This window comes from Chaetura pelagica, unplaced genomic scaffold (genome assembly GCF_000747805.2).
Source record: "Chaetura pelagica isolate M959 unplaced genomic scaffold, ChaPel_1.0 scaffold50, whole genome shotgun sequence".
NCBI lineage: Eukaryota > Metazoa > Chordata > Aves > Apodiformes > Apodidae > Chaetura > Chaetura pelagica.
Window position 1 is genome coordinate 995,828 of NW_009952366.1, and position 23,859 is coordinate 1,019,686.

The following is a 23,859-nucleotide window of genomic DNA, read 5'->3' on the forward strand; positions in this document are numbered from 1 at the left end:
CCATTTAAAATTTCCCAAGGAAGCAAAATGAAGAAGAATTAGCCACAACGCAAAGTTCTACGAAAGGGATCAAAATTGCAATGGAGTTGTTTAGTTGCCTGAATAGATAATTTCAGTGGAAGAATTTGACTCCTTCCTTAACAGCAATAGCATCCAGAAGCACCCCAATCCATCCATATTTGGGACTTCTGAATATTTTAAAAATAAAAATAGAAACTAACAAACAGAGTAATACCGCCAAGCAATACAATACAGAGTACTATCGCCAAGCAGGCGATATCAAATATTTTATTAGAAATTAAACACACTGGATAAGTGAAGAAATTCAAAGCTTTTTTCCTTCAGTTGCTTTTTAGCGCAGGAAGCTCTCCACAAACAAAGGAGCACAGAATATGCATCCTTTCTGTTAATCACAGTCCTTCTTACAAACTGGTTTCTTCTAAAGAATACACAGGAGACATTCAAACCAGATGAGAAGTCAGTGCAAAATTTGAACATGCTATCAGTATTTTAGGATTTGTTACACGTTAAAATTGACATTTGCACAGCTACACTATTCTGCTCTGCAAAATTATTTCAGTGAATAGTCACGAGGGGTGTTCCCCAGGGCTCAGTACTGTGGCCACTCCTGTTTAATATCTTTATCAATGATCTAGATGAAGGCATCGAGTGCACCCTTAGTAAATTTGCAGATGACACTTTTGCTTCATTAAGGCATTTAAAACTTAAGGGCAAAACTAACTTTCCGCAGAGTTAACATTTAAAGAATGGAATTGCATGTAGCACGTAAAGATTGTATTTTAAAACAAGATATTTTAAATTACATGCATCTTTGCAAAAAAGGATGCGATTTGGCACAATTACGGAGACATTTGAAATGAAAGTTCAGACCACAAAAAAGGTCTCTCCAGAGTGACACCTGTATAAAGTAACAGCTTAAAACTTTTTAAAAAACCCAATATGTAGGAGAAAGCTTAAAATGCAATAACTTTTGATTACATCATTCTGAGAAAATATGTAAAAATGAGGTACTATAGATGAAGGCTGTTCCTGACTTTTCACCCAAAAAATATACTAAAAATCACCAGAAATAGGTATAAGGCCATCTTGCCTGGTCTTCTTCAGAAAATGTCACTGAATTTTACCAAGTTTCATCCAGAGATTTGATATCCATAATTTCTGAATTTCAGATTGATGAAATTCTGTGTATATTACACATTCAACAAGTGCACATGCTATTTTTATCAGTAAACTATTCTTTGAACAACATTTCTACTCCAAAAATCACTTTGCATTGTATCACATACAAAGGCTAAGGCCATCAAGGAACTTCAGTAACAAAAAGTGCCTTAAGCTAATAATTCCTGAAAAGGCTGGGGATAAAAATACATTTTCACATGTAACCATGGGTAAAAGGAACACACCAGAGCTAGCTGAGGTTTTACTTTAAAACACATACATTAAATATTACAAAGTACTTCCTCAGCAGTAAAAATACTACATTAGTATCTGCAGCATCCCTCATGGTCAGTGTAAAAATTGTCCTCAACAAAAAGTCTAAAGTATCTGAATTTTTTTACTGGTTTCTTGACTTTCCCTGTGTAGCATAAGCTAGACAAATAGCATGGTATTTAAAAGTTCTTTAGTGAGTACACATCTACATTTTCTGGTGTTTCTGGTATAGAACATTAAGAATCATAAATTAAAAAATCATCCTTTCTCTTCAGTGATCTAAATAGTTTATGAATGCTTTCGTGGATGCTCTAAAATATAGCCTTAGGGCACCCTAATGAATAAACTAACCCATCTTCAGGAAGAAACCTGCTACCCAAATAAGAGAATGAATGCAATTGTATGAAGCGGACATCTGTGGTCCAAATCACCTGCAATGTCTCTGGTAGTTCTAGGAGTTAAGTATATCCTCAAAGTTTGAGTGAAATTATTTGGAAGCAAGTGGAAATTGCAACAATGAGGCTTTAAAAGAAAGCCTGGGTGTTTCAAATATAGTCTATACGTCAATTGACAGCAACAATATAATGATGTTTTGGCCTTTGCAAACAGTATTAGCATTTTCAACAAGTGCTGAAGAAAAGCATATGGTAGTAGCGTGATATATAAATTCAAAACAGTACTTTTTCTAATTTCATATTCTACACAGTCCCAGTGTTTTCTTGGTTCCTAAATTGTATCTTTGAGATAATAAATGTAATTAAAGCTGTATTTCTCATGTCACATTTTCTACTAACGAGGAAATATGGAAAAGACAGCATATTTGCCAGAAGCAATAAAGGATTTTGGAAAACCACTTATCATACACTTGTGATTAACACGGAAGATTTTACAAGGGCTGGATAAATGTTTAAAAAGGACCAGGAGAAAATTCATGTGCAAAGTAAGTGCAGACATTAAAAAAAACCACGTTTTTCCCAGTATAGTATTAACTATATTGAAAGCTCAATAGTACAGACAAACTTTGGAAAAAAACAGGTCATTTTTTGGAAACTTTTGTTGAAAGTTCCAGAGAACAGTGAAATCTGTTCATGGAAATCACAACAACTGTGATATAGCACTACACATTGCAGCAGAAATGGTTTTAAAAGCACCACTATGGACCATGGTGCCACCTGACTATGCATCTCTGCTCTGTGGAAGCCTCTAGAGCTTGAATTTTTGGTGATATATGGTCCTAATGAAGTATCTTAGTGTGTTGTTTGCACATGCTGTAGTTAAACATACTTTTAACAAAGACTCACACATAACACTAGTATGATCTCAAAAGCTGTGGAACAAAAGTCATTTTCTTGTCAGCAATTTCAGTATTAAAGTGGATTTCCATGAAGATCATAAGTGAGAAAACCAGGAATGAAAATTCACATCTCACTTTCATTGCATATTAGACCCGTTCTTCTCCAATTAATGCGTAAAAAGGAAGCTGGTTAGCAGAACGTTGTTGCAGTTTGAAAATATTTGTATACTCACTGAAAAGGATCACATTAGCCTTCAAAATATTCATAGATAGACACTATTGTACCACTGAGCTTTGATATTGGATGTACCACTTGCAGCTTGTCTAATAGCTAGCTGCAAATTATAACCTTCAGCAACAAAACTATTTGGACAGAACATGGGATATGTGGTACCAGATGAAAACTAGCATTATTTTAAAAGCACCTGAGGTGTAAGCAAATGTAGCTATGTTTTACTGTAATTTTAGCTAAAAACAGGAGGTAATTTTTTCAGAAAACTGTTAACAACATCTAATATTCATCTTAGCTACAACTGACACAATGTATAGGGTAACATCTACCCGTTGTGAACAAACAATGGCTTCCAATGTAAGCATAAAAGAAAAAAGTATGATAATTTTGGGTACATCATGTGAGAAGTGGTGATAAAAAGCAAATATTTTAAGGATGACTATGGAGTTTAATCACTGTGGACAGTTATATTGCCCAAGTCTGCATGAAATCTCGAACAGCAAGCCAGATTGCTGCTATGTTGAAAGGTTCCTGCTACTGCAACTAGTATGTTGCAGCAAAATAAAATACACAGTCAATAACTTCTTCCCCCAATAAAATGTCTATTTAAAGAATTCTTAGTTTGCTCTTTAAGTATAATACAGACTCATTTAGTATCTCCCTCATATCTAGAAACCCACTGCCTGATTCAGAGCTTCTGCTGTTTTTAAGGAATAAGACACCTAAATTTAGCTGTCTAGACATTAGACGTCTGCATATGAGCTTGTTGTGAGAGTCAGCTGCCCAACATGGTTGCTTGGTGTCATTATAGTGACAAGGAATATTCATTCTTAACCTTTAGCTCCAGGCAGACACAGCTCTCCTGTAAAATTCTGGTTGTATCCAGCAGCCCTGGCAGATTAACCACCAGGTTAGCTGACAGCCTGGATTTACTAGAGCTCCACAGACTAGACTGATTTTCAGACATCTAGATCACATGTAGACACCCAAACTCAAGTCCTAAATCTGATCTGAATCCCTTGCTCTGTAAGCTACAGTATAAGATTTATTGCTGGTAACCATGTTTTAATAAGGAGCTGACATACACTGTAAATATCCTCCAGCTTGACACAATTTAAAACCAAGACTTCATATTCAGAAAAACAGTTAATATAACTGATTTGTTTAATTTCATCCCTATGACATTGTTGTGAAACTTGTAGTAAACATAAGGATTCCCTTGATATTTTATTGTGTATTTTATATTGTAATTTATAAAGAGGATTGACTTTTAAAAAAGTAAAAATCCCTGTCATATTTTAAAATACTATGTAAAATTGAAATAATTTCTCTGTAGCATTTATGTGAAAAGGAGATAAAATGCACATACATATTTTTATAAAAATTATAATTTTCACAGAATCAAAGCAGAATCAAACCCAAAATGAAGCATTTTGTGGACACTTGTTTCTGAAAATCCAGGTGAACCAAAAACAGTGAATTATGTCAAATCAGTAGAAACTACTGGAACTGCAGACCAAAGCCCTCCTCTATTACCTTGTATGTTTAAATATAAATATTAGCTACACAAGCTAAGTTCTCCCAATCAGTCCAACTGTCCATCTCAGTTGCCCCAGCAGCTGAAAGTCAATGTGTGTTACTGTTCCCTATTAAACATGAAGTGCTTTGTGAGATGTTGGCAATTAAAGCTGAAATCAGCTTTGCCAGAGTTCCAGATGGTTTTACTCCATTTGTTGTGTGTGCTACAAGGACCACTAAATGAGAGCCTATTTACCATCCAATGACAGAACAATATAGTTCTCTGTCTCTCAAATTTTTTCTTTTAGAAAGGATATTTCAAATAAGTACTCATGAGTATCTGCAGTTTCAGATCATTACTCTGTATCAGAAACACAGCCATTAGCTTTCAGAGAAAGCTGTGTTACTTTAATATATACATTTCTACTATTTTCTATTCCTGAACCCAATACCTAATCATTCACTTGTTTAATCAGGGGACCAATTTGCTGTTGTCATGTTATGTTTAGATACAGTCTTGAATCAATATGAGAAAATGAATATGAAATAAAATATTGATTCTCTTGGGAGAACAGACACTGAAGGACAGAATTACAGAAATTACTGAAAAACATGCATTCAATTCCCTTGGAGACCTCACCCATTTATTTTCATATATAGTACAATAAATTTTTAAAGCCCTTTATTGCCTGTGCATTCACTGTGGAATCTAGTATAAAAACAGGCTTATATATTGCAGTTCTAGAATTAATTTTGTCTTGTTTAAATAGCTAGTTCTGTGAACATTATCTACACTCTTGTTCAAATGCATTGTTTGAAAATAATCCACTCATTCTCTTCCACATCTCTTCCCATCTAGCTCTTTTTTCACTATTCTTTAATTGAATTTCCATTTTTCAGCTTGAACAGTTCCTCACAGGAAACTGGAAAACAGTATTCAGATTGTGTTAATGGTCTTGTTATGCTTGGTTAACTTAATATCCTTCTAAATGTTTTTATTATCACATCGACACAAAGCCTGCACAATATTTCTAAGGAATTTGGGCAACAAAGGCTATGGAAGTCCTATTTCAATTTAATTTCATTGTGTTTATTTTTACTCCTTATTGTCAATAAAAGTTTCACTAATTTTGTAAAACTAAATAAGAAGCTGATGCTTAAGGGGCCTGGTCCCTTGCCCAGAAAAGTGAACTTGGACTTAGTTTGATCTTCAGTGGGATGGATTAGAGGATGGGAATGCATCTCAGTTGGCTTGGCTGACAAAAAAAGACTACTTTCTATTTAATAAGTACTAGTGCAAATAACAGATTATGCAACATAATGTAACTAAGTAATTTGAACTTCAGTATTCTGGACATTTTAAAATGGAAGAATAAAAGAAATTTTATTTTTGCACAAATAAAATGCACTTCAGAGAAGAAAGGGATAATTAATAATATTTTGTTCATAGTTTATAAAAAGGAAGTATCCATATCTTAATTGCAGATCCTATTTTTAAGAAGTTACTTTAAGAAAGTAACTTTTTCTAGCATAATACTGAAAACAGATTACTTTAGGAGTCTCCATTTTACATTATCACACATTATTCTGAATTACAGGTATTCAGTTTATCCAAAAGTATTTGGAAACACTCTACATTTGTATGCAACTCTTTCCAGTTTCTGCCTTAAGGCTGAGTAAAATGATACCCATAAATGAGCATAACCCAAACCAGCTTTAATCTGATTTTAACTAGCTTAATCCAATTCAATTGCTTGTCTCACTTCTTTTTAAAAGTGTGAGAAGCCCATATCAGGTGGACACTGAAAATAAGATGAGAATGGTAACGTCACCAGCAGACTCCATTATATATATTTTCTGGTCCCAGAATCATCTTACTGAGATGCAAAATTCCTTTTTATTTGTGTGTACACTTGTGTGTGCAATACAATTGTCTGTTCCTGTTCAATGTTTCAAACAAAACAGAGCAGTCTGGAAACTACCATGCAGGAAAAAATGTCTCTTGTGCAAGTTCACAATAGTTATATGGCACCACAGTTCACCACCATAGACTGTGACTAAAAGGGAAGAAATAAACCTAAATTTCAAGGTCATCCATAATCCTTCCTCTGTCAATGTTAAATCTATATAATACATATATATATGTGTGTGTGTGTGTGTGTGTGTTTGTGTGTTTCACTTATATTTCATAGTAAAATGGAAATTCATGCTATTAAATTGTTTACAGATGCTGACATTTGTTGATTCACTCATTTATCATGCCCATTAAGAAATTTGGGAATATGTCACTAGCTCTTGAATTTTTTGTTTGCTCACAAGGGAAGGGAATAAAGGCAATAAATTAGTAAACAGAAGGTTGTATTAATCTTACAACCACATTAAACAAGCCTCTGAGAAGTTTACTCAGAATGTAATTTATTTTTTATTTTTCTGACAGCTTTAAGAAAAGTGACAGGGAACACATGGGACAGAATATTAAAGAAATTGAACCTCAAAAGGGGAGAAAGTGTTTTATGTTACCTCCTGGTTAGCAGCAGCTAGTTCTTCTTCCAGTGCAGAGACTCTTTCTAAAGAAACCCTCAGTCGTTCCCTTACCTAGAAAAAAAATCAAAATATGTGCAGTAACGTAATTTCTATCAGTCTTTAAAGATTATATAATCTGCCATACGCACTGTATGCCTTGCCAGGCATGTGTGTTGCATCTTTTCTGGAGACATATTGTGTAGTAAACATTTAAACCTAACTGTAGGAAGAATTAACCCATGAAAATAGGTGTCAAGCTTTAAATGCCATACTACTTTTCCATAGGTTGCCTGTAATTTAATGGGATATATAGCAAATACAAATATTCTAAAACAACATTAGGCAGAAAGAAAACGATTTTCACAAACATCTTTTACAAAGGGTAAGGAAAAAAATCTGCAAATGTTTTAAGTCCACTTCATGAAAGATAACTAATCTGTTCATATTAATTGATGCAACAAATTCATTGAAAATAACTTGCAGCATTGCCTTCAGGTACACATACTAAAGATTTTTTATATCATCATGCAGTTTGTTTGGGTTTTGCAAGAAGTCATGAACAAAATACACTCTCATAAGGTGAAAAGTCTGCTGTGTTTGTACCAGTTTCATAGATGACCTGTTCTAAAGATGGTTAAGATCTACTAAATTATTAGCGTTATTACTATTATATCTATTATTTGATAACAATTACTAATACTAAGGAAAAGTAATTTAATCTATCTGAAGACATATTTACTGTTGTTTGTGTACCCTAGCACAGCATCAGCTCTTGTAGTGAGACAACCTGAGCTAGCAACGCAGAGGGCCAGTCTCCCAGTATGATAAAAGGTAAATCAGACTTAAAGGGTCCTCAGTGCTGTCTGTAGGTGACTCTCACTCCTCTGATCCTGAAGGAAGCCTATGACAACTCCTTTCCTAATCTACTAAACTTCATTAGGTGCCTGACATTAAATGACTTTACAACCTGGCTGATCAGCCAGTACTCCAGATGTATTTTTATTCCCATTCCAGGTACACCACAGTGATGCCATTCAACGGATGATCCATGGGTGTTTAAAACTTTTAGTAATGTTTGTAGGGAAAGGGAAAGTTAGCATGTTCTATTAGACCAGCAGATGCAGCTGGAAAACAAAGCAAACGAAAAAACAGTCTTTAATGTACAATGAAACATTTTACATTATCATGTATGTAGACTTGTTTTCAGATCCTTGACCAGTACTGGAGGACTCTAAAAAGGATGTGTATGCCCTAATGCTTTCATACTTTTTTCCAGTCATATCTCTTAGTCTAATTAATATTACCTTTCCTTGCATACTTTGTTTACCGTTACTACTGACAAAGTGAAATTTTGCAAATAGACTCAGTGCATCCCAAGATTGCCTTAGGCTATAGTAGATGAAAACTGCTTATTAGCAAAAACTATAACACAGCATGTACACTAATTTTGTCTCTATTAAACTTTAAAACTAACTAAACCTAAAGATCAAATACATATTCAGGAAATGAACACTGGAAAATAAAATTATTCAGCCTTTCCAACAAATTCAAATCTTGCTGCTGATGTAGTACTGTGAGTTTTTGGTCCTCTTTACATATTTCAGCTCCTATTAAAAGAAACAAAACTTGAAGAAGTATTTTATATTCTCACATAAGATATTTGAACGCTCTTAGGTAACTGTAGTTTTACAATAAATTAACAATGTTGCTAGCCTTAGCAGAAGAGAAATCATGAGTGAGAGGTAATCAAAGGAGCAAAAGAAAAGTGAGTTGAAGAATGTTCAGGTATAAGAAAACCCCAAAACTAGCAAGCATCTTCCATTTTCTAGTCAGTTTCTCATTTCTTCATTTCCCTCTATGCTTTCAGCACTATAAGACTGAAAAAGTGAACAGCTAATGTTCCCAAATATGCATAATTGTACTTCAAATGGACATTTCCTCTAGGGTATGACTATGTAATCAGTAGCTAAATTGCAATAATGGACTCTTCTTATGCCTTACCTTATGCAAATTAAGTGATCTTGAAAGGGCAGTGAGTGACTCACCTCTGAGTGGCAGTGATAAGAGTGAAAATTACTACAAATTTTCATCACTGTTTCATGTTTTCTTAAATAAGAACAACACAATGCGGTGAGAATATGCAATAAAGCCCAAAGTGTTTTTTCCTATTTATTAAATTCTAGTACTATTGTTCATTAAAAATGTATGTAAAACTCTTTAATCACAAAGCATTTCTGGAAAACATGCTCATAAAATTTCCGGTTTATGGTAGTAGAAAAACTACCATCACATTTGTAGAATTATTTTAGGATTAAATTCTAACACACTTGAAATTTATAAAATTGATTTGAAATATATTTTATGACGCTAATTTATTAATAATGTCCATTTAATTGTATTTTTCATAAAACTACTTCACATGGATTTTATAATGCAACAGTTACTGTGGCAATAGTTGAAAAACTGTAATTGTTTCAATAACTGATAAAATTTTTCTTATTTAATAGGCCTTTCCTTCTTCCTATTTTAAATATTATCTTCTGCCTATAAACAAGCATTATTTCACCAGTTCTACAAACTTCCAAGGGGTGCTTGATGACCTGCTTCCCTATCCAGATAGAAAAAAAGTCCAAGGCAGTATGAGTCCACCAACACTTGCAGCTCTCTTCTCTCCCTATTCCTACCCTGCTTTCTGTCTTCCCAGAGTTTCCTGATTCCACTGTCAGTCCCAAAACTCTGTATCTTGCTTCTCTTCCCACTCCCCCTTCTGTGTTTCAATGGTTCTCCACTATTAAAGTCCATCTCCTATCAGCGACGGGTGTAGTCCTGTCTCAAGAGGCCTGATTTCCATCTCTCTAAATACAGTGGGAGCTGGAAGACAATTTCTTAATGGAAAGCTCAACCTAGATGTAAAAAAACACATTAAAAATGGCAGTCATCTTCCTGGCTGCAGTCCTCTTGGCTGTAAGCACTGCTGAGGGACAAGATGATTGAGAGAAAATTCACAATGCTGCTAGCTGTCAGCTATGACATGAATGCAATGAAATTAAATGCAATGAGTAGGTAACTTCAATTAAAATTTTCATAAGTTTGCTGAAACTTGCATTAATTTAAGCCTAAGTGTTCTACAAATGTTTAAAAAATATGTTATAAGTGACATTCACTTTGAATGGTGTTAGAATTTGCATATTGACTGGGCCACATTACTGAGGACACAGTTCCACAAGGAGCTGGAATCAGAAAAATCATCCGTAACCTTTACACACTGAGGCACTGTAGGACTGAATCCTAAGAATATTTTGAATATTTTAAAACCAGAAAACAACAGTACCTGGAAACAATAGGCATTTGTTTCAATGACATTTTAGGAGACACATTTTTGACATGGCACTTCAGAAAAAATATGTAGAGAATTAAAGTCTTTATTCTGAATATCAAGCTATTTAAGTATTTTATTTTTTATTTTTATTTTAAGTTCTTATCCCATTGTCAGTGATCACGTGGAGTAGTATCAGTGTCACAAAGAGCAACAGTGGGAAATTATTTCCTTTGCCTTGCCTTGCCTTGCCTTCCCTCCCTTATATGCACACCGTTAATGCCCTGCCTTTTTTTATAATGACTTAACCAAGGTTGCAGCTTGATGGCCCTGTATTTGTTCTCTGAATGTAAGAGTTGCTAAAGCAACTGTGAAAGCCACTCCACCTTGGCACAGAAGACTTCTTTTTTTCCCTTTGATCTGAATGGTGAACAAATCAGATTCATGTTTGCCATAGTGACATTGGAAATGTTGCAACTAATTCATGTTGAACCACATACATAGTGACTGTTAAAGCTGAGTGAAATCTTTGAATTTTGAAAAAGAGGAAAAGTGCTACATCAGCACTATGATGTGAAGGAGAAATCTGTTATGGTTTACAGCCCAGAAACTGTAAGTTTATTTCTCATTATAAATTTCTTTCTCAGTATTCAACTGATTTCAAAACACACTTGAAGAAGAACACAAAAGCTGAATAAAGTTTCCAGGTTTGGTCATTCATATCCCAGGAAAGAATAGAGGTTACAAATGCTATACTAGCATAAACAGTATGCTTGTATTTTGAAAAAGATTTTACTCTGAGCAATATTTACCAGTTGGTAACTGAATGTTTTACTGAACTTTGTAAGTTCATATCAAATAACCTTTTAATCCAAATATGGAGTAACAGCCAAAGCCTCTGAAAAGCCATATACAAATGCAAAGAGTTCTGCACTGGATTCCCTCCTCAAATGTATGTTATAGCACACAAACCAAACAGAACCATCCTCATTTTGAGAGATGCAGGAAAGCCTGTTGTTCGTAGTCACTGCCTTGCTAGAGACAAAGGAGCAGGAAAAGTACAAACTATTTTTATCTGATAATTTTATTTTATTTTTTTAATATGTTGACTGCAAATTAATAGAATATTACGTTCAAAGACAGTAAGCAAGCAAATACAGTGCATAGATGCAAGCATTAGTGAGATTGTTTATCACTTCAGAAAGAACATATTACTTAAATTTCATATGCTGCTTTGATGTAATTCTGTTTTCTTGGGCACTAGATAAACATTTAGTAAATAATGCTTCATAAAGTGGAACTCATCAGATGTTACCTGATCTATGAGAACATTCTATATAATTTGAACTTTTAAAGGACAGATTCTCACTACAGTGCCACAGACACAGCAGAAAAGGGTTGCTCTCTCCATGATAGAGGGCATATCCAACATGTGCCCAGATGACTGGCTTTTAAACGCAACCATATTATATTTAAATGTAACATAGTCAATGTCATGTTAGCACTGCTGTTAGTGCAAAATATCACCTATCTTTCTCTGTCTCCTAGCAACTGCTTCCCACTTTTTTCCTTGCTGTCAAATTCTTTCTTCTTTCTCTCCAGATCTGCAGCCCACAAAGAGCTTTTGAAAAACACTTGCACATGCTAGAATTGAATCACTTTTTTCCCCATTAACAGTCTATTGAATAAAAGCTCTCCTAGCTACCTGCTAATGAATAAAAAGATAATGACAATGTTGACATGAATAGGTTGCACTTTTTTTGCAAGAATATTAGATATACTGGCATGAGTTAATCTTAAGAGAACCACTTTTTTCTTAATCTTAGGACAATAACACCTGGTAGTAGCTCTCCTCTAGGAAGATCAACTGAACACTTTTCTTAAAAATTGACAAAAATGGGTTTGGAGAAGTTGTTTCAAAGAGTTTCTTTCTAAACACACATTTTAAATGTTGAAGTCAAAGATCAGAGCAAAATAGGAAAAACCTGTGTAGGAAAATAAACATGTTCAGATGGATATTAGAAGTCAATTATAGCTATAGAATGGTATAAATAAAATAACTGCTTTTCCAGTTTTGATTATTCCTAAATTGCAAATAGTAAATAGTAAATCTTGTCTTCATTTGCTGTATTGAAATCTATTCCACCTATATTTATATATAATATCCTAAAATGTATAATCGTGCTGTCTTTTATTATTTCTATAACTTCTCGTTGCAGGAAATAAAACAAAGATTGGTGGCAGATACTAAGCAGCAGTAAAAGAAGTCTATGCAATCTGAAGCATTAAGAAGGTCAGGGGTGATTAACTGAAGAGAAGTTTCCACACAGACTATCTTCCCTCTGAATACAGCAGCAAATTTCAAGTGACTTACACAATAGCCAAGGCTATTAGAAATGTTAAGTCAAAATTTCCTACTGGTCCCACATGTAATCAGTTCTAACCTCTAGTGTTTAAAGCTTCTGTGTTTTTTAAACAATGCTCATTGTTTGTAGGACATTATCTAACCTCACACTCAGGAAAAACACTGAATGGTAATTTCATGCAATAATGGTCATGATCTCTCTATGGTGGTCTGTCTTTTGGACAAAACGTACCAGCAAAGTCCAGACTTCATGTAATATATAGAGAGCCAACAGGCTTTTTAAAATAAGTTAATGTATCATTCCTGGTTCTGCTTATACTTAAGCAGGCCTCCATGGAAATCTGAACCCTGAATTGATATGTGTTATTTTTCATCTTCCAATCTCTTTTGTATTTTTTATTGCATGTTGTTATAGCAGTGAGGACGTTTTTGTAGTTCTTGTACTGTGTACGTAGCAATTTTTGTATGACCTGCCAAGTCTTGTGGCAGAGCTTGTTACAACACCTCGAGACGATTAAGTGTACGAAGTGAAAACATGAAATAAAAAATGCATTCAGGAAGAATATAAAGTCTTTCTTGGGATACTGTAAGTTTAAAATGCGAATATTTTAATGAAAATACCTTGTTATGCTTTAAGGGTGTAACAGCTAAATTCTTGGCTTCAATGTCAACATTTTTTTGTGACAAAAAACATTAAAGAAAAGCTTCCATTACTCATTTTCAAAGGGTCATGATAGATTTGCAGTACCCTTTTGAGAGTTTTTATTACTCTTTATCCATTAACCTACTTTGGATTTGGGTGCATAGATCAGCGTTTATTTAGTGTGATATCAATATATCATGGGATTTTGCTTCAGCATTTACTAGTTCTGCCCTCATGCCTCCACTGAGCACAGTGGCAAAGTCTGTGGGAGTGAAGCATAGTGCCCAATACAGGAGAACAAGACTTATACAAGTCAAAGGGAATAGATTGGCTGCATCCAACGGTGCTGAAAAGACTTTATTAATTCATCATAGTGAGACCTTTTTAATCTTTGAAAGGTAATGGTAGGTAAAGGTAACAGATTCCTGATAAGTGGAAATCCCACAAATGTTGCATGCACCATAATGAAAGGCAGGAATTATCCCAGGAAGGTCCAGGAAAGTACAAGCTGGCCAGTGTTGTGAATATTACGGAGCAAACATTCCTGGAAGTCATTTCCAGGCACACAAAGATGATGGTGATAGGAAGAACCAGTATGACTGTCAAAGGCAAATAACATCTAGCCAACTTTATAGCCTTGTGTGATGAGTTGGCTGTCTATATGGATGAAGGGAGGACAGTGAAGGTTTTTTAATTTAGCTTTACCAAGGCTTTCTGCAAGAACTTCCATTTGCTCATATAAAAAAAGGAGAGTTTTGAATCAGATAAGTGATTATACTGTGCATAGAAATTGGCTGGACTATAGGCCTCAGAGGTTTTTGATCTGTGATATAGTCTAAATGGCATAATATTACTATGAAGACACTTGACAGACTTTGATGAAGGCCCACTAAGCTGGTCATGGGTTGGTATACACAACATATGAGAAGAGGCTGAGAGAGTTGGATCTGGGCAAATTTATAAGGGAAAGTTCATGGGAGTTCTTACTGCTATCTGCAACTAACTAACCAGAAGATGTGGAGAAAACAAATCCAGCTGCTTTTTACAGATGTAGAGTGACAAGCGGGAACAGATGCAACACTCAATAACAGAAATTCTGGCTAGTTATTATTGAAGTGAATTGCCAGAATAGGTTTTCTCCCTGAAGATACTCAGAAGTTGATTAGACCAGACCATAAGCAAACAGTTGGCCCTTCTTTAAGCAGGAGGTTGGGCCAGATGTCCTCTAGGAGACCCAACTTACATTATTCTATATATCTCTGAATAACTTCAACAAATTTTCATAGATGGATGATTAGCTTATTTCTGAAAGATCTGAAAGTACCTTATATAATTTTTATGTCAAAGAAAATGTAGGATAGATGACTCACATGCCATAAGGGTTTTTAGCACATTTGGGTGTATGCAGTTTTGTTTGTTGTTGTTTTTTTTATAATAAATTCCCAATAATGCTGACAATGTGTGGTACCATGTGCTAATATTATACTGTCAGGGATCTGGCTGATATATAAAATGTCTCTGACTCAGTCCTTCTAAAGAGAGATACTATAACATAAAGGATTTGTACCTAAAAAATAATGTTTTTTACATATTTATGGGTTTATAACAAATTATTTTAAAATCTTTTACTAAATTGTTTTCTTGATTGATGTTGGAATGTTTTATAATAAAAATGTGATTTATTATATTAAAAGAAAAAGCTTCAATGCATAGATGAATAGCACATAGAAAAGAGTAATTTTTGCCAATCAGTTTTGAAACTTGTTTTATAATGTAATAAATCTCCTGTTAATACAATTGCAGATGGCTGTTTTTCCTACAGTGGTAATTATCATTACCACTGGGACAGAGACCCACTACATACGTGTATCTGTGTCATTCCAAAATGTTTACTTTAACTGAATACTGATTTTAACCAGTTACATTTAAAATATATTTATAAAAATAGCCTTTTCAAGTATTTTGACTTCACAAAACAATTTCCAAAATGAGATGTAATTAAACAGCATAGTATCTAAACACTAAAACAGTCACAAAAGAAAATGTGTAGGAAGTATATAACTATGGAACAATCAGAATCTATTCAAACTTTTGTTCTTATTATTTCTCACATTTAGCCAACACATCAAAAAGTATAAAAGCAGGAGAGCTCCCTACTCTCTTTATAGTTTTATCAATATTTAAAGTGTTGGGTAGACATCAAAGCTCAGTCCATAAACCCCATCAATCCTCAAAAGATATTTTTAATAATACAGGATTTTCTAAGTCTTAATGACATCCAAAAGCTTATTACAATTAATTGCTTAGAGTGGCTAGAAGTCATCATATTACCTTTTCTAGATTTTCTTTAAATATTCTTTTTGATATGTAACTGAATAGAACATATAACTAAAGAGATATTCCTAGACACAAAAGAAGTTTTGATTTGTCATAAGTTCCTTAAATTCAGTTAACTTTGAACCTGGATAGTATGACTCCTAACCCACAATGTCTCACATCTTTATTATGAAGAAAAAACCCCCAATTACTATGTAATACAGCTATGCTTCTCATAAAGCTGTTTCTTTTAATAACAGTTCCTTAAATATCGACAACTTTCTGAATATATGTATGAATTTAAAAACATTATATTTGTTACTGTGAGACCATTGAACTGGTTCTACACAACACAACTCAACGTTGCAGTCAACAGTTTCAGCTTCTGTGCTGCCCAATGTCTCCCCTGCTCACCCAACCATCTCAGAGAACGAGCTCAGCCTCAGTGATGAGCCTGAGTGTATCAGCCAAGACAGACTCCAACAGGACTAGATTCTTTGCTCATGAGCAGTGGTTCTCATGTGCTCCCTGTGTGTGTAGTTTTGAGGCACTCACTAGTTCAGATGCATCATCTTAGCACATTGTTGCTAGGTATGAACTGGATTACTGAATTCATGTAAGCAATGCTCAAGGTCATACCTCATAGTTGTACAAAGTGTCATTCACACAAGCCAGTCTTTCCAGCACAGGACATATCAGGAAATCACTGGAAAGATGCTCTTAATCAGTATGACTAGGTGCAGTTATGATCATTTTTTTAAAAATCTTGATTCTGTGAGCTCTTCATCACTTGTGGTAGAGAAAGATCTGCCACTTATTTTAGTAGTAATAAGTTCCCCCTACTTGTAGAGGGAACATTCTGCTTATGTAGTAAATGCTAAGAACATCCCTGAAACTTAGGAGGTTTTCCTCCTAAAAATATTTCAAAGGCTTATTATGCTTTTTTACTCTGTTGGTGTGTTTTTAAAATCTGAAATACCCACTTTTTCTCAGCAATAACTTAGAAGCATATTGTACAGACAATAAATCCCATCAGTTGGTGTCATCTATATTTAGTGCTAGAGAGGAGAGGCATGTCTGGTAGGTGTGATATTTACTTAGTTTGAAAGGTCAATAAATTATTTATAAAGGATAGGTAAAGAGACCTGAAGTGCATTACAGATACTGGTCATACATTTTTATGGATTTCTGCAGACACATGTAAATGCTGTAAGTACAGGGCATGTTCCAAAAGTAAATGCACAGTCCGGTTGCTCTGCTGCATCTTAAGGCACAGTTAGGTGAGTTAAATAGTGCATTCAGTAAGATTTTTTCTATACTGTACCTTTTCATCCAAAGCCTTGTGGTGCTCAAACAGAGATTTCAGAGCTTTGAGGACCTCAACTTCACTGGAAACTCCTGAGGGAGACTGTGCTTGCCGTTTCACCACTGTCATCCTCAGTGACCTTTCGTGTCTTGAGACAAGGCACTCCAAATGTTCCAGTAACAGCTATTGGATTTGATACAAAATATTATTAATTTTTTAATGTATCTAAATGCCATGGAAAGTCTAACTACAAAGTGAATGGTAACAAATGGAAATTTTCTTGACAACCTCATTGTAGGAAGACTGGAATTATTCACCAAACTTCGTGATTCTAAATCAGATGAAATAAACAGAAAAATAGGAAATCTTCAAATGATTTCTTTTAAACTCTGCTATGATAAGTGAGAACAACAAATCACTCAGCATAGGATCACTATTTAACTAAATTAAGGACACACGATGTAATTTGTGACAGTACTTGATGAGCATTAAAAACCAAATAACAACCAAAGCCAGCCTCAAGCATCATGCAAAAGTACTAAAGAAGTTTATAATGAATTCACTCTAACTAGAACATATTTTTAATTTATACTTAAAGATACTGAATAAAATATGCAAAAATAAACAGTACATTTTATTACATTTTGAAGACTGTTAATTCTGAGTGCCACTGCTAATGTCACTAGCATGTGCTCTAAAATGTTCATTTTCTCTGTTGTGTTACATATATGAGATAAGACAAAAAGGTCAATAAAGAGAAATTTCAGGCTAGTGTAAATATTTGCAAAATAACCTATAACTAACCTATCATTATTTTTCAGTATTACTCTGAGGTTAAATGAAAACATAAAATTATTTGTCAATGTTGTCTAAAAAATTCCCCATTTGTTTGTACTTTCATAGGGCTACTGCTGTTACTGTCTGAACATAAAAGAGACTGTTAATTTTAAGTTGAAAGCAGGGTAGCTAGATTCATGAATCATAATGCATGTTAAAGGTATTGTAATTACAACCTACAATTATATCTAAGTCATTGAACTGGAAATTTGAAAGCTTCATGGATAATTGTTTATTATTTCTCCTTTGATGTTGTTCTTAATATAGCTACTATTAGTAAAGACACAGATTTATCTGCAATCCATAGTTATTCTCAGTCACATAATGGCCTTTATTGTTACATGAACTAATAGATATAGAAGAGCAAAACCAGAGAGTGTAATCACATTATAGTTGTAATATAGTGCTATTACGTCAGGAATGCCCAGGGTTTGATGTTATCTTTGCTTCTAATATGGTTTTTGTGTCTGGATTTGCACCTGGTTATAATGCTACAATAACTGCATTCATAAAAAATAGTGAACACATATACAAACTGTGTTAATACATTAAGAACCACAATGACTCCACACAGTTCAAGAATTCAATTCCATTTTTAAACTAAATTATTTATCAAAAGCAAATGAAAAGAAATTAATGAGCCATGTCTGTAAGGCTGACAGCAGGTCAGCCTTAGGTGGATTTTTATTTGAGGCAGTCCAAAGTTACAAGCAAATTTGAAGAGACCAGAGGCATCAGGAACTCAGTACAGGACTGTGGTGTAAGGTTGCAACTCAGATGAGAATAGAGTTTCCAAATACATACAGAGTGTTTCTGTTCATAGAAGTACTTGAATACACATTAATTGCTATCATGAATTGCTATCAGCCAAATGAGTGAGTTTTTCTTATTTCCATTAAATAACATAACACATTGATCTGTGTTCCAGCTTCAAAAAAGATGCTGTCTCACCACATGCTACAGGTGATCTAGCTAGAGAATATCCAGAAAAATAAGTGTAATAGATTCTATTAAGATATTTTGTATATGTTTTCAAAGTCCTATGCAACGATTTTCCAGAGGGAACCTGTTTGTCTTCCTGCCAGCAATGCCACACCAATCAATACATGTACAAATGCTCCTGCATTTTCTATTTTGCCTCTCATATTAACAGATTACGTTGCCGTCTAAGTTCTTCACATGAAAGTATTTTTACTGTCATATATCAGAAAAAGTTAGTTATTGTAGGCAGTAAAAATACAATTCAAAATACAAAAATTCAAGAGCCTCTTTATTTAAAAGTAGTATGTAATGCTACCTGGGACAAAACCGGTTTTACTGAGTAGTCCCACTATGTGTCATCATGCATGAAATTGCCTGGGGAGGGCAGATAAGCCTTGCTAGCACAGCCAGGCTAGAGCTGAGTGAAGTGTGAGCACTAGTGGGGTGGAAGAAAGAAGCATTATTTGTACTAACTTTATATATTAGAAAAAAACATCTAATTTCCTCATTGCAAAAGTGCAGCAGTGGTCCTCCAAATATTATTTTATTTGAATCCTTGCTTAAATAACAGGAATATTTTGGAGCAAATTTCTTACAAAATATTAATGCTGTTTCACATTAATAACAGCACACATTTAAGTTCACAAAAGTGCCTCTTTTAAAGCAATGCCTTCTCAATGAACATTGCTAGAAATCTCATCACTAGAGTGTCATCAAAATTGTATTCTGAAGACAACAGCTTTGTATCTAAAAAACTGGTCTTTTGCTATAAGAGACAGGATGGCTACTACAGCAAACTCTGTCAACTAATGTGGTATATGGCAGCTTAGAACCTATCAAGAATGTATGTACGACACAGTGGAGTAAAAATTTATTAATGAAAATTGTCAGAGTAAGGCACATCTCTCATTTTTTTTTCTCTCTCCCATTAATACTTGGACTACATCTTCCCCTTTCACTTACTGTAACATTTCTTGCATTTCTTATGTATTTTCATAATCTAAATCTTTTTATCTCCAATATCTAGCTTCACTCACATTCAGAAAACACACAGATTTTGCTAATTTTAACTGCAAGGACTTCTTGCAAGGCTTATTGCATTCCATAACTCTTGTTAGTTGGTACTAGTTCTGGAAAATCTCCTGCTGATTTTTCTTTTACATAACACAATAAGCATAAGAATGGATGATTTTTAATTTCCTTAGTTTGCAAAGAAAGTGCTTGTGACAGAGCTCAGTCTGACTGAGATGATGACTTGGAGTTGACTCATCTTTGTATTCTCTCACAGTTTTTTGGCAAGTGAGTCTCTGACTACTAAGTTGGCTTGGGATTTTTGCTAGTCTGCACTGCTTCTATCAGACCCACAATAAGTACTGGTACACTGCAGTTCTAGTACTCCAAAACTGGTGTTCAACTGGCTTTGCAGTGAAATGGATAAAACCTTCTGCTAGGCAGTTTTGTGTACCTATTTATGATGAACTTTGGCCAAATGAGAAAGTGACATTACAAACGTGGTTTATATGGCATTTTTTCTGTAAAGATAGGAAAGTGGATATGTGTTCTGAGCTGTAATGGGTATATGTAGATTACCGAACAGGTACAACTGAGTGCATATTTTAACTACATCTCTGCATTTAAAAGTCTGAACTGGAAATTAACAAACAAACAAACAAAAATTTGTGTAACTTATTTTCTTCATTGACTTTTGTATTTTTACCTTAAATACTAAAATAACTGATACATGTAGCTATTACTGATAATTTAAGCAGCTGTAAGAAGTCTTCAGACTTGTAGTTGAGATGGTTTTGAAAAACCAAAGAATGTACTGAAATTCTTAAATGCTTCATCATAACGTATGGAAGTCATGGGAGAAAACGTAGGTCTCATCTATGTCTCCCATCACATTTCCTAAACTCACCATCTCTAAGACTTGTGCTAAATGTGATCATCTCTCACACCTCCGAGCTAGAATGGAGGCAGATGTAGGCATTTGTATCATCTGTCTTTCCTTGGATTTCTGAATTTTACAGTACCCTGGTACTACAGCTGAACAGAATAAAGGAGGGAGAAAGACCCTCAGTTATTTTGTCATGCAAATTGTTTGATTTCCTTCTGAATGCAAATTAACTGACCAAGGAAAGACGTTATCTGAGCAGCCAAAGTGCTATTAGTTTAGTGAGAGGAGGAAAACAGGAAGAGTTACCCAGATTAGAGGAATGAAATACCCCATGAAGCTTCCTCTGCTCCCCCTTCTATTTCTTGATCAGCTGTGGTTTTGTCTAGACACTTATGTGTACCAATTATTTTATTCTGAAAACCATTCTCTACATCATTTGAGAATTTTCAGAAGCTGCTATAATAGATATTAATTGCCAGACTGAATAACAGGAGAAGGAGAACATAGTAGATTTAAGGGTGAAATCTTGCCATCACTCAGCTTTATGGCAAATGACATTGACTGCAAGGTTCACATGGCTGCACCTGGACTAAACAGCAGACTCACTATGATTTCTGCAGCAGCCTTCATCTCATCCTTATTCAGACCAAATCCAAGGCAGAAGGGGAAGCTGGGTCTGTTGTAACATTGCCTTTTGCCTTGATAAGAAGCAAGAATATGTGCAGGCTACTCATGCAGACCCTGGGGTTTGAAAGTCTGCACGAGTCCCTTGCTTTAGAACACATGTAAGATGATTGTACTTACCATCTTATATACAAATTCGCTACTTTTGCAATATGTCTTGCTAACCCTTACAGTAATTTCCTCTGGGATTGTAGCATGGTAGGTATGTCCTGATACTTAAAATCTTAAAAGTCTAAGGTACTTTGAAAGGCTGGAATTTTTTCTCCTTGTCTATACAAATGAAGTGATAAATTTACATATAAATATATTCCTCCTGCTTTGCACATACGTGATATCCAGAAAAGCTTTGTTGTATACTTACTCTTGTGTTGTTTCTTTCAGCTTTCAGTTCTGAAATCTCCTCCTCTTTTTCAAGCAGCTGCTCCCTGCATGCATTTAATTCTTTTGTCAGTGCAGCAAATTCCTGTGGAATAAAATTATATATGAAGTTACTCAAGATGTAACCACTGGACTAATCAAATCCACATGCATTCTAAAGTTTAAAGATTTTAATAATCCTTAAATATAATCAACAAAACCTAAAATAGCATATTTAAGCATCAGCTCCTACCAAACCCTCTTAAAATCTGGGCCGACCTAATAAAAAGTGCCTATGAAAAATACGGATTTAAGTTTAGAAAAAAATAAGGTTCAAGATGATGGCACCATTCCCATACATAAGCTTTCAGAACACACCAGAAGAACAAAATTGGCCTACTTCATAACAACTGAGACACCGCATTTCACACTTCATGAGGTTCAACTCAACATATCCACTTAGCAAGTGTTCTTGCCTCTCAATAAGGCAGATGTTGCAATATGACATGGGAGGAAAAAGTTAAGGTTATTACAGAAGTAATATAGGTATTGTGAAAAAAAATAATTCTCCTAATTTTTACTTGATATTTGAATATAACTGTTAAAATGTATTTTGGCATTCCAGTGAAAGGCTGTGATGAGTCAGAACAATATTTGTTTTACTTTGGAGTGAATTTCTCATGAAAAAAACAACATAAAATAAGGCTAGATTTAACATTGCTCACAATGTTAAGTTTTACAAATACAACTAATAGGTTTTCTGAAAAACAACTTTTTTAGTTCTCAAAATTTATATGAAAACCTCTTGATTTTGCCATTGCTGTTACTTTTCAACAATACACATATACCTCTGTCTATACAATGGACAGTCACAGACTTTTTATTAATTTCAATAATGAAAAGGTTTCACTCCGTATGTGTTTATTTTTGACAGGCACCATGTATATTAAACCATAGTGGTTAATTTTATCCATTATAGCAAAAAGATGCTACACATCTCAAGAAAGCAGTGTGGCAAGGGATGGAAAGTCCTTGAAATTGGTGATCATGTCAGAAAAAAAAAGTCTTGATGAACAGCATCTCTTCTTAACAAACATATATACATATTTTTAAATGTTAAGTTAATTTTAGTTAGACCAAAACAGTCATTGTGTCAGGGCTCCCACAAGCAGCCAAAGTTAAACCAAAGTAATTCCTAATTCCACCCCCCTCCCTCCCAAAAGAAAGCAGTTTAAGAAAAAAACATGTCCAGGTGGTTTAGATTATCAGCCAGTGGGATGAAGCTGAGATTAAACCTACTTATTTAAGACAAAAGCTAGCAATGATCTCAATAGGGATTGGTTTGCTGCTTCCCCTTAGGTTGCTGGAAGTAGTTTTTATCTGAACTAAAATGCTGTTCAACAGTTTGGTAAATATTCCTAGGATCATTCTGTTTTAAGCAAATTTCTAAATAGTTAACGGTATATGGTACTATTAATAATATATTTTAAAGTATTCAAATATATTTCAAGTTAGATTCTGACAATGTGCAACTATTTCTTTTTATTTTCATGTTTTGGCAGCTGGAACTTGATCCATAGTAAACCTCCATCCCAATTCCATGGTAATAAGGAAAGTGTTGTTCTGATACCCCCAGTGATTTTTTTTTAGAGATCAGCTGTTGTTTACAAGAACAAGGTGGGGTTTTGTGTCTCACCTCCTAATCAGTATTTTAATTTTACACCCTAGTGTTCAAGAACTTGTAAGACTATGCAGCATACTTTGAAGTTAAAGTCCTTAATCTAGCATTGAAAATGAGATTAAAATTTTACCACTGCTGGTCTTACTTCAGAATGCAGAAACTGTCAGTCCAGCACAGGAATTTTTTTTTAAAAGCTCATGTCTTTACAGTTATAACAAATGTTACATACCAAATTAAAATAAACTGTTTAATAGAATTCCAATGATGCTGAGTGAGATCGAATAACACACATACATTTTTGTCTTTATATTCCTCTCAGAGAAAGTTTTTAGCACTACAGTGTGGAACTCTTTTTAATTATTTATATAAAGCTTATACACATGGATATGCATCTGTAATACTTCCAGAACATTACAGAATAAACTTTGTCTGTAATCTTTTTAGTATGTAATTATTT

At 34.4% G+C, this 23,859-nt stretch overlaps 1 protein-coding gene across 1 annotated transcript in view; it reads right to left on the minus strand.

The window, feature by feature from the left end:
- The window catches only part of PPFIA2 (protein tyrosine phosphatase, receptor type, f polypeptide (PTPRF), interacting protein (liprin), alpha 2), a 296,197-nt gene that overhangs the window by 93,094 nt on the left and 179,244 nt on the right, over positions 1-23,859 (minus strand). The window contains exons 4-6 of the mRNA XM_010007993.1: positions 21,726-21,827; positions 16,984-17,148; positions 7,017-7,091 (exon numbers count right to left, since the gene is read on the minus strand). Of these exons, the coding sequence (XP_010006295.1) occupies positions 7,017-7,091; positions 16,984-17,148; positions 21,726-21,827 (342 nt within the window). The remainder of the gene's footprint in view (positions 1-7,016; positions 7,092-16,983; positions 17,149-21,725; positions 21,828-23,859) is intronic.